The 12,364-nt window shown below is 38.8% G+C and overlaps 1 protein-coding gene across 2 annotated transcripts in view; it reads left to right on the top strand.

The window, feature by feature from the left end:
* The window catches only part of LOC121284037 (palmitoyltransferase ZDHHC20-B-like), a 123,607-nt gene that overhangs the window by 54,063 nt on the left and 57,180 nt on the right, over window positions 1-12,364 (top strand). For both annotated transcript variants that reach the window (XM_041198998.1, XM_041198999.1), the window contains exons 4-5: window positions 5,210-5,330; window positions 11,371-11,440. In XM_041198998.1, coding sequence (XP_041054932.1) covers window positions 5,210-5,330; window positions 11,371-11,440 — 191 coding nt within the window. The remainder of the gene's footprint in view (window positions 1-5,209; window positions 5,331-11,370; window positions 11,441-12,364) is intronic.

Below are 12,364 nucleotides of genomic sequence, written 5' to 3' on the forward strand. Positions count from 1 at the left end.
GTAGATGGGGCAGAGGTAGGAGCCCATTAGTAGGGGTGGATAAAGGATTTGTTCTCTGCTTCATGAGATGTGTCTCCCATGGATCTGAACTGGGGTCTCAACTTTTCAAAGTATATATTAATGACTTAGATAAAGGAATTGAGTTATCTATCCAAGTTTGCCGATGACAGTAAATTGGGAACCACAGTAAATTGTATGAATGTAAGTTGCTTTGGAACATAGACAAAGTGGAAAATGGAACTTGATGGGTGAGGTTATTCACTTTGGATCTGAGAAAGAGAATCATATTTTCTTATTGTTGAGAGAAATGAAGGAACTTGGGTGTCCATCACTAAAAGTGCACAGATACAGAAAGTAATCAGAAAAAGCCAATAAAATATTGACTTTATCTCAAGAGGATGGAATTCATAAGTGAGGAGAAAATGCTTCAGTTATACAGAGCCTTGGTGAGATCCATCTGTACTGCACTCAGTTTTGGGCACAAATGTTAGGAAAGTTACATTGCCTTGCCTGCAGTGCAGATTCACCAAAGTTTAAAGGGTTAAATAACATGGGCAGGTTGCATAAAATGGCTTATATTCCCTTGAGTTTTGAGGGATAATCTAATTGAGGTGTTTAAAATACAAGGAGGATCTAGAATAGATACTCAGAAACTATTTCCATTGGTGGGGTAATCAGTAATGAAGGGACATAATCTGAGAATTAGACTAGGCCATTTAGGAGAAGGACACAATTTCATCAAATGCCTGATTATTATAATCAGATTTTCAGATAACAGGTGTGCCAGTCAACAACTCTACGTGCAGTGAATGGGTCGGTATTTTTTATTTTTGTTGTGCATGTGTATTTTGTATTCACTGTTAGAAGCAGACCATTTAAATGCATTCCCTGCAGTGCAAAACAAATCACCATGTCATTCAGTGACAGTGAAATCCTAACTTAGAGATATTATGGTATTGAAGTGTAGAAATTGTAGGTCTGTGAATCCTATTGACTTGGAGTGTTCTAATTGCTTAATCCACAAGAGTGATCATTTAGATAATAAAGGATCTGAGCCACACAGCTTTCCTGTAATTTGCAAATTAGAAAAGCAAGAGACTACACCCTTTAACCAGTGGTAAAAAATATTGCCAGGAAATTATTAAGACTTGCACAGAAAGAGTCAGGTTTTAGTGACACATGCTCCCTGAAGCATGCAATATTATTTGGGTTGTTTTAAGTTATGAGCTGCAGCAATTCAATTGCTCAAATACCTGTGTAGGGAGCAGGCAAAGTCCTTGCCTTTGGGATCTCCACTTATGTATTCTCTCAAGAGCAACTATTGCAGTCTGCTAATGTATGTCTTGATTCATTTAGAACTGGTGTAGATGCAGATAAAATTTAGAAAAATTGAAATTCTGCATAGCTTGTTTGGTAAAATTGTAGCTGTAAAACACTTTGGAATGTCCTGTGGTCATGAAAGGCACTATATAAATGCAAATCTTTCTGTTAAATATTGACTGGGTTGTGAAACTGAACTTTGGGAAATATTTTATTCTCAACTCCTTTTATGTCCTCATGGGAAGAACTTCAATATGCAACTGATTTAATGGATATGATTGTTGATTTGGTGTTTCTTGACTACCGCCCCAGTTGGATATCACCTCTTTACTGAAGTATTTTTATCTTGACTTGAGCTCCACAAAGAGAATATGCTGTGTCTATGGGGAGAATTTTCCCCCGTCAGGCGGGGTTGTGAGGGGGGTGGGCAGGAGCGAGAGTGAACCCGATCGGCAACCCCAATCGGGTGCCCGCCGCTATTTTACATGGCAGGCCAGTTAAGGCCCTCTTTTGCGCACATCTCCCCGAGGCACGGAGGTGCCTCAGGGAGATTGGTTTCAGCGCTAAAGTTTGAAATGAAGATTTATAACACTTAAAACATGTCCCCTCATGTGACACTATCATGAACTGGGACATGTCAAAGAATAAAAGTATAAATTGTTATTACATTTTAAAACACTTCTGAAACCTCATCCCGCCCGTGGGTGAGGTTTCATGAAAAATGCGAAGGCTGCCTGGGCTCTTTGCCTGCCCGCCAACCTAAAGGTTGGGCGGGCAGCATTTTTAACAGCTTTAATGATTTTCTTAAGGGCCTTAATAGGCCTTTGACAGTTCGGTGGGCGCACAGCTGATGCGGCTGCACGTCCGCTGAACTGACAATCTAAATTATGCATAGTGATGTTGGCACCGCATGTCATTTTACACGTTGGCGAGCAGGCTGCTGAGTGTTTAAGAGCTGTGTACCTGTAACAGACTTCCATGGAAAAACTGATGTTGAACCATTACTGTCCACCAGTTTGCATGAGAACCCTGTTGTAACCATTCTGGCATACAATGTTAGCTCAGGATGTTTACAAGGTCAACAAAGGGGCACTGTCTGAACATCAGTGTCAAATTGGTGGATCCAGGGAAGAAAATTCTGGGGGTTGATAGTGATCCTGTGGGGGAAAAAAAACAAAGAGCACATCCTCAACCCCAACACGCATTTGCCTATTACCTTTTTTTTTAAACACTAACAGATTGTGAAGCAGGACACTATCAGATTCTTATAGTGCACATTAGCCTGATTTTAAATGTTGCTGCTGCTAGTCTGTTTCTTAGAACTTGGGAAACTGGCAGCAAAAGGAGGCAAGAGCTGCTGTCTCCAGAAGATAAGTGCTTATTATGGCACTTCTTGTAGTCCAGGGAGGTGCAGAAGTGCTCCTCCTGGTTTCTCAAATACATCTTCAGCCTCCCTTCTGCTGAATGTAGCCTCTCTTTAGCTTTTGCCACAATCAGCCAGCGACATCACTGCAACCTGAAGTTTTCCCCACAATTGAGATTCCTGAACAGCCCTCAGCTTAAACCTGTTCCACAATCAAGATTGATAACTCTTCCGCAACTGAAGCCTATTCCCACAATAGAGATTGCCAGGAACCAGCCTCAAGCGTTTCCGTCTGTGGCATCCTGGAATTGGTTTACCCGTCTGGCAGCCTGCAGCTTGTCAAATTGCAGGAAACGGGTGAAAAAAAAATGATCATGTCTTGCCATTAAATTCAAGTGAACTTCCATATCCCTGGTCTTGCTAGGTTTTCCCTGCACTTCCCCACTCCTCCTCCATCTTTCAATAAATATTCAGGCTTGTGTCACTCCTGCCTTCAGATGAATGTGACCAATAGATTTCATTTTAATAATAAAAGAGAAGTTGATGGTGCCATTGAAATTTAAAAGAGTAAAATGTGTACAAATGCCAGGTGAGTTTGGAATTTGCCAAATTTCCAGGCTTGATTTTTAATAGGAGAATTTTTCCATTTGAAAATTGAATTTTTCTTGCATTGCAATAAGTGCTTTTTGTAAAAATTGCACATGCAAACCTATCATCAAGTATGAAATACATAACTTTAAAAATGTATCGTAGGGTTTAAGGATAACGTGCCTAAAAAGGAGTTGCGCTTTTCCCCTCTGCTCAAAGATGGCAGACAGCTGAATAATAAGAAACTGTAGAATTTATTGGAGTTACAGTGGTATTACTTTCCTGATCCTCTGAAACAGAAGAACTGCATCAGAATAGTGGCATAGAAATTGGATTGTGTTTGAAACTTGGTGTGATTTTGATGCTAGGACCATGGCGAATTGCCTCACTAAGATTGAAAAGTTGTGGGTGCCTGTCACAGCCCCAGAGGCAGTTTGCCTGTTGCAGGGAGCAGCCAGGTCACAGCTCAGACACCAGTCGAAGTCTTTATGGGGAGAGGGGAGAGTTTAATGTTGAACCAGAAGGAGCCCTCTACCTTCTGGATCCACAATAAGCTAAGTCAAAAAAGAAATTTACTTTTTGAATACTAGTTTTAAGCAGTCCAGCAACCCAGGGTCAAGAGTTCCAATCCCAGTTGTGATACTGAAGTCAGTAATGTGGTACTTTGTGGACTATCACCAGAAAAATTACCATGAAAGCTGCTGTGATAGTTGCAAAAATCTTTCTAATTCACTAATGTAGTTCAGGAAAGGAAATCTGCTATCCCCATCTTGTCTTGCCTGCGTGTGCCCAATACACTCTGAAGTGGTTAACTGTAAAACACAAGGACAACAGTAGTTCAAGTAGAAAGCCACCTAGCATTATTTTGGTGCAGGTAAGGATGGGCAATAAATGTGACCTTGCTGGCATTTCCCTGTCCTGGGAAAATAAAAACAAAATCTTATAGAAAGTGCTCCACTTTCCATCTTAGATAATGATTCATAATGGATGTGATTTCCCTCCCTCTCCCACTAGCAATATTTTGTGATATTGGTTGTTGTCTTTTGCTAAAGGCATTTCAGTATACTCCTAGTTGATTCATTGGCTGAAATTTGCTTTGTAAGTCTCTCTAGAATTACCATTTGATAAATCTGTTTAATGGAATGTAAATGCAGTTTGCATCAGAACACTTCTAGTGTTCCTCACATACACAGAAACACATCTTTGAATGCTTTTTGGGCAGAAGAAACAATGGATGCCAAGCAAGATGGAAAGAATGAAAGAAGAGAATTTGGACAAAGTTAAGGTTGAGGAGAAAGGAACTTAGGAGACCTTTTGAAAGCAGGAAGAGGTGGTAAGTTAGAGAGGGACTTTAGAAAGAAATGCCAGAGGACAAGTTGTAGTAGTTGAAAGAATAGTCTCCAATGGTGAAGTAGTGAGAATAAAAAACAACAGTGTTTCACTGGCAAAGATGAAAGTAATGTCTTGTTAATATAATGGACATGGAGTTGAGGAGTAAGCCAATGTTCCACACTTCAGACTTAGCTTGAGAGATTGATGGTGTCAGGGCAAGTGGATGCTGTTGGATTGAAGAGTTACCATATTAATATTTTAGTAACTAAATCTGGACTTATGACTGCAATACTAACAAAAAAAAAGCTAACAGCAATGTTCTACCAGTAAATGCTGAAGCATGACTGGACACATACTTTAGTGAATGAATATAACAAGTTTCAGGGCCCTGAAAGTTTGGGTTGCTATATGAAATATCATATCACATTCTGCTTGTAAGATCATATGTAGTCTTTATAGGAAACCAAATGAAATTGAAATTGCTGGTTGTCACTATCAGATTAATATGATTGAACTTTGGAGTAATTTAAAAGTGGGGCTTATAATGGACCCTGAAGATGATGGTGAATTTTAGAACTGAACGTAATGCACTCCATTTTCTTGCAGTTCAGATTGGTCAAAACCGACAAGGAACAGTATGATCGGGAAGACAGACCAGAAGCACAGCAAGAAATTCTCAGAAGAGCTGCCAAAGATTTGCCTCTTTACACCAGAACTGCAAATGGAGGTAAATTGCTATTCCAATTATGTGAGAGATTAATAAGAGCAAGTAATAAGAGATGCACAAAGTAACTCATTTTTGGAAAATTGCATTCTAAAGTCATACACTGCATTATTTTATGCTCCCATGTTGGTTATTGCACTTGTGTTGGATTTCTTTTAGAGCTGGCATCGTCCTAAAGTTTAGGAACCCTGCCCCCACCCCACCTTGCTGGTATTCCTCAAATGACAAATCAGTACCCCACCATGTTTAAAATAGTTGAAAAACAAGGGCACAAAATTGTTGTTGTTCACCACTGTGTGTGACTCAATAGTACAATCATGGTTGCCAGACTGGTTCTGTGTCAAGTTACAGAGGGAACCAACATTAGGAAGTAATCTACTTGACCTCATCTTCAGCAATCATCTGCCTGACACATGTCTGCTACAATAGCACTGATGGGAGAGATGATCATAGTTCTTGTGAAGGCATATCTTATCTTCACAGTGATGACATGTTTTATCATGTACTATGATAGTATTGCTATGCTAAGTGGGACAAACGAATGACAGATCTAGCAGTGGAAATGCTGCGGGCATTCAGTAACTGCAGAATTTTATACCAGTCTGCAACCTTATAGCCCAGCACATCCTTCACTCCTGAATCACCATCAAGCTGGGAGATCACTACCAAAATTATTGGAGAGTATACAAGGGGGTACCGGGGCAGCAAAACATATCCTTTAGGATAAGGTATCAACTGATTGACACTACAAAACAGGGAAGCATACATGCTGAATGCCAAAAGTAGCCGACTGTATATAGAGCTAAGAGATACTACTTCTAGTCAACAATATAGTGTGGATGACCTGTTAACCAACAGGAGAAGGAAGTGTCCCCATGAAATCTTCATCTTCCCCAGAACAAGAGTGCAAGAGACAAGGCTGGAGTTTGCAAGCAACTTCAGCTAATAGTGCCGAAGGTTCCCGAGGTCCAAGCATCATGTCTAGTGTCTAGCCAATATGGTTCACTCCATATGACATTAAGAAGCAACTGAGGACAACATTTCTGAACTGTAGTGCTGAAGCCAATGTGGAAGATGACTCAAAATGTCCCCACCACAAAAACACAATAAACCCAATCAATTACTTCCCTTTTAACCTCTTAGGAATCATCATCGATGGCATCAAGTGACACTCATTCACCAATAACCTGTTTATTGACACTCAGTTCAGGTTCCACAAGAGCTGAAATCCAAAGGAAGGACAAGATAAATTGCCCTCAAAACCAAGAATTCAATCATGGGGCTCCAAAGGGCAGCTGGTGGCAAAATGGTATTGTCACTGGCTAGTATACCAGAGACCCAGGGCAATGCTCTGGGGACCTGGGTTCGAATCCTTCCACAGCAGATGGTGAAATTTGAATTCAATAAATATCTAGAATTAAGAGTCTGATGATGTCCATGAAACCATTGCCAATTATCATAAAGACCCGTCTGGTTCACTAATTTTTTTAAGGAAGAATATCTGCTGTCCTTACCTGGTCTGGCTTATGACTTTCATTTGGTCCATCATTTGGTCAGGAGTAGGGCTTTTTGTGATTGATTCCACACTATTTTCACTTTAAGTGTCATTCAATTTCAACAGACATATCAGGAACTTATAATGAACAAGTTCCATTATATTCAACTTCCATTATTTTCTCAGCTTTAAATTACCATTTAAGACATTAAATAAAATTGGCAATTCTGGAGCATTCTCCAGTGTTCCTTATTTGACCAGAAAATATGTCCCTGTTATTTATTGCTTATGACAAATATCAGACCTCAATTGGTAGCATCTGTTATTTCAAAGAGGTTTATTCATCTCACTTATTTGAGTTAACTTCCTGAAATTACAGCTTTAGCTCTTTTGGCCTTCCCAGAGCTCAGCAGCAGAATTTAAAACTATTTTCCTACTTTTTCTATGTCCTTCTGCACTCCACTAAGCCATGTCTACTAGGAAAATGCCAAGCAGTAGTTCTATTCTTTCTTTGATGGAAAAGTTATACCTGATCACTAATCATCTTGAAGCTGCCTATGCAAAACATTACCACTTTGAACCTGCCCCTTGGTTGCTAGAAAAAAAATTACAGAAATATTTGCTCATACAGAAAACCATTTTTCAAGAAAGACTCCTTTTTCCTGTGCTTTGACTCTGAAGTGGAGTATAAACACATTGGCCCATGATGTGTTGGGAATACAAGTTCAATCAATTCCTCACTTTGCTGAGTTGTTAATCTCAAAAGGCCTTATCGTGTGGAGAGGTTTATCAATCACCAGATAACTCACTGCAGTGGGTGGGAAGGGAGAAATTTAAGAAGCAATTTTGATTGGGATACATTTTTGTATGCCTGATGTTTATCTCTGGGAGTGGGGGGAAGTGTGCAAATATAAAGAATTGGGTAATATATTTGCAAAAGAAAAGTGATATTGATGTAATCTTGAGATTGCAGCTTTGAGTTGAAACTTGAACCATGGAGATGGATTTAAATGTTGTGGCTTCCCTTTCTGGGAAGTTGACATTGCAAGTGGCTTCCATTTCTCAGGTATTGTCCCCTGCCTTTCAAAACTGCCAGCATCACCTTCATCGTCAAAAAATTAATCATTGATTTCATAAACTACCGCCCCATCTCTAACCCTCTATCCCCCTCCTGAGTTCTTGAACAGGTTGTTCACTTTCTTCTTTCCTGAAACTCCATGTTTGAATCTGTTCAGTCGGGTTTCCATTCCTACCTCAACACTCAGCCCTAAACAAAATCACAAATTATATTCTGTGATTGAAACCACAGTAACATTTTCCCTTGATTTCTCTGCATTCTTTGTGGTGGTTAACCATAACTTCCTCCTTCAATGTCTTTCTTCCATTGTTAGCTTAGTTACATTGCCCTCTCTTGCTGCCATGCTTACCCATCCAATCAAAGCTAGAGCATCTCAAGCAATGGCTTCTGTTCCCACCCCAGCATTTTTGCTTTGGAAATACCCAAAGGATTTGACCTGTATCTCCTCCTACACTGCTGCCCATTGGTGACATCATCTGCAGACAATGAAGTCAGCTTTCACATGTACGCTGATGACAGTCAGGTATACTTCTCTATCACCGATCTCAATTGCTACACTGCTTCTATGTTGTCTGATTGTTTGTCTAATATCCTGCATTGAATAAGCTGTAGTATCCTCCAGATAAACTTTAAGACTGAAGGCATCATCTTCAACCCTCACCATAAACTCTATACCCTTGCCACCAATTTCATCCCTCTCCCTGACCTACTCTCAGTCTTGCGATCCTGTTCAGACTCGAGCTGAGTTTCCAACTTCACATTCTCTTCTTCACAATGACTACCTATTTCATCTTCTACCCATCATTGCCCCTGTCTCAGCTCCTCTTCTTATGAAACCTTTATCCATGCCTATGTCATCTTCAGACTCTCATTCCTGGATGATCTCTATACTCCTTATAGGTGTAGCATAAGTGGCGCTCTAATTTTGCACCAAGCAGGTAATATCTTTGTAGTTTATTAGAGGAACAAAAATGTCATTAATGCTGTAAGGACCACATTAACAAAGTGAAATGTCTAGTAGATGTAAAAAAGACATTGTAAGTATTAGCCAGCCAGTTTCTTGGGAGTCATGAAATAAAAACAAAGTGCTGAAAAAACTCAAAAGATCTGGCGACATCTGTGGAGAGAGAAACAGAGTTAGCATTTCAAGTCTGTTATGACTCCTTTTTGAAACATTAACTGTTTCTCTCCCATAGATGCTGCCAGACCTGCTGAATGTTTCCATCACTTTGTTTTTATTTCAGATCTCTTATTCTTGGGAGTCCTGCATAACTCTTCTATGGTTTAGCTGCAGTTCTTGGAATCCTTTGTTTAACCACACTGACTCCTTCTTTCTCTCACACATGGTCATAATATGCAGAATAGGAAAGGACACCATTACCCACATAATGTGTAAGCGTGGGGGGAAAACAGTTTAAGCATTCAAGAAACACTTCAATCATGATAGTGGGAATTATTTGCTCATTTCGATTGAAGCCTCAAGTTCACTCTATTGGTTTTGAAAGTATGGCAGATTCATTTACATCACAAACTGTTCCGATCCCAGCTGCTGTTAATACAGGACAAGTCAAATCCCAGAGTGAAACATGACTTGATAGACCCTAACTTTTTTTTTTGAGAAACCGTGAAGGAAAATTATTGAACAAATTCACAGGAATCTAATGAACTTTTAATACAAAGAATAAAATATTTATTAAACAAGTGAACTATATTACATCAGACAAAAAGGTTGGAAAGATCTCAATACAATTCAAATTCCCATTATTCCTTTACCCCAGCAATATCTTTGCAGACACCTAAACCAGTGAAGAGCTACCATTAGCTTGACACAAAGGCTTCTCGCTTGGGACTGAGCATTCACTTAATGCTTCTCACTCAAAGACTGCATTCTAAACTCGCTGTTTCTTTGACTGCAGAGCAAACAAATGAGTTGCCTAAACTCAGTCTTCTAGTAACACCTCTGCTAAACTGATCATTTTACTGAGTCCCATAACTGATTATTCAGTTAACTATGGTCCCACTAGCCTTGCAGTTTTTCATCTCGGAGAACTTAAAAATCCTTGTCTTCTCTTTCTGACACATACACTGACCTCCTCTTCCTCTTAACTCCTGTCTTTTCCACATCTGTGTCACTGGGCAACAGTAAAGCTTTTCTACTTTGTGTTTTGGTTTCCAGAATCACTGAACTTTCAATCCCTTTTAACCCATCTCCTTAACTTCAGTGGTTGCAAGACCTCATTAAAAATGCATATACACAAACAAACACAAAAGACCCAAAACCATTTAGTGACAAGTCTATCCAGATTCCCAGGCATCAAGGTTCATAAATAAAACCCAAATGAAACTGAAACCATTTTTACCTTTATTAACAAACAAACATGTAAATTCAATTTAAAATTATACATTGTTCATAACAAAATGTTGAAAAATAATTCCATTTGGTTACTATAGGATAACACTTGTCTATCTGATACAAATAACAAATCTTTAACACAAAAGGTAGGGGAAATTTGAAACTCTATTTCCCCCACATGACAATGGATACTGAGTCAACTGAAATTTTTAAGACTGAGAATATTAAATCGATGTTTGAGTGTCAAGCTATATGGAGCAGAGGCAGATAAATGAGTTGAGGTACATATCAGCCATGTCTAATTGATCGATGGAGCAGGCTTGAGGGGCTAAATAGTTTACTTCTGTTTCTAAAAATTATTTTCATGCAACTTTAGTCTGTAATCTGATTTACTGTATACCCACAGAACACATGCAACAGTAATTTTGCATTAGCTTGTGCAAATCAATTTTAAATTACCAATATGCCCTAGTCATATTTTCATATCCATTATGTTGGTTGAAGAATGGAGGATAATTTTGCTGTGATGTAAGTATTGTCACTGAATGGTGACAGCAGAAGCAACTGCTTTTATTTTTGCTTGAATGAAGATGATTTTTATTTGCATCTCTAACAGTAAAATGGTAGAAAAGGAGAAACTGGAGAAAGACAGACAATGAGATGAGAGGAGATGGGGGAGTGAGAAAAAGGGGGAATTACAAGCAATAAGCATATTAAAAGTCACACTGATGAGCAAGATTTCAAAATTTGGATGGCATACTTGCAGTGAGAATATTAATAAACTTGTGCACTATAATTTAAACTTGACTCTTATAGGAACATTTTGATATGAAATTTGATTTTCCAACTGTTATGCTTTGAACATCCCTGCCTTATAAAGGCTAGTAGCATGCCACATCATGGCTTAATCTTAAATGGGATGAGCTGCATGGATATATAAAATTGTTCCATTATCTTAATATGCAATCATAAAAGAATGAGGTTTTGAGGGTACATTTATGAAGATTCTCCAGAAATTTGTACATTAATCATAAGTAGACAACACATTTTACCTGTTAGGTATGTTTCTTGATACTTAAATTGATCCATATTGAAACAACTTTTTGCCTCTTTGCAGCCATCAGGTATTGTGATAGGTGTCAAGTAATTAAACCTGACCGATGTCATCATTGTTCTGCCTGTGACATGTAAGTTGATTTTTATACATTTGTATATTTAGGTTTTTTTGTTTTGAGGAAGGAAACATTTGGAATTATGTGCCCCAACCCCAACAAGTGTGCAGCCTTTATTCTACTACCTTTTTAAAACTAATCTGGCTGCACTGCATTTGGGTTTAAATTATAAAATGAATGCAGTGCTAAGGTTAGCTTTGTACCTCAAATACACTACAGGATAAATTTACAAACTCAGGCAAAAGGATGTACAAAGTGAAGACTAGCTCTTCAATGTTTTTTTTATAAATTTTATGGAATTTTTCAAATCATTCTACTTACGATGCATATTTCTGCAAGCATGGTACAGCCACACTACTACCTCAGGATAATTAATGGGTTGGGGAAATTGTTTAATGACAGGGTGTTGACTAGACTGAATCTGTCTCACTTCTCATTCACAGTCCTGTACTTTGACTCCACTGGCAATGCTGTGGCTGGGGCTTGCTCTAATCAGTTTCTGATCATTGCTAATTTGGTGTGGAATTTAAATTTAAGGAGGGGTATGTTTCGATGACTGTTTCTTGAATATGAAAGAGTAGTACATTAGGCGTTGATCAAGTAATTCTAAATCTTGTACTTGCAATGTTGATGAGAAACTCCGTTTTTGGCGATTGCTCACTATGCTTAGTGTGCAGGTAGAGTTACAGTGTCACAAATGTAGTCAGCAAGTACAAATCTGCACAATGTGAATGAACAGGAGCCACACACAAGTCCCAGCCACAGCATCGCATATAGAGTTCATGGTTTAAAATTAGAGCTTGTCGTGTGTCCCATAATTTGAGGTGCAATTCTTTCATATTTAATGAAACACATCATGCCATGTCCATAAGATTAATTTATGCAAGTGGAAAGTAAGCAATTGCTGAGTGGAGTCACAACAGTGCAAGTAAAATCAGG

This window comes from Carcharodon carcharias, chromosome 11, assembly GCF_017639515.1.
Source record: "Carcharodon carcharias isolate sCarCar2 chromosome 11, sCarCar2.pri, whole genome shotgun sequence".
Taxonomy (NCBI): domain Eukaryota; kingdom Metazoa; phylum Chordata; class Chondrichthyes; order Lamniformes; family Lamnidae; genus Carcharodon; species Carcharodon carcharias.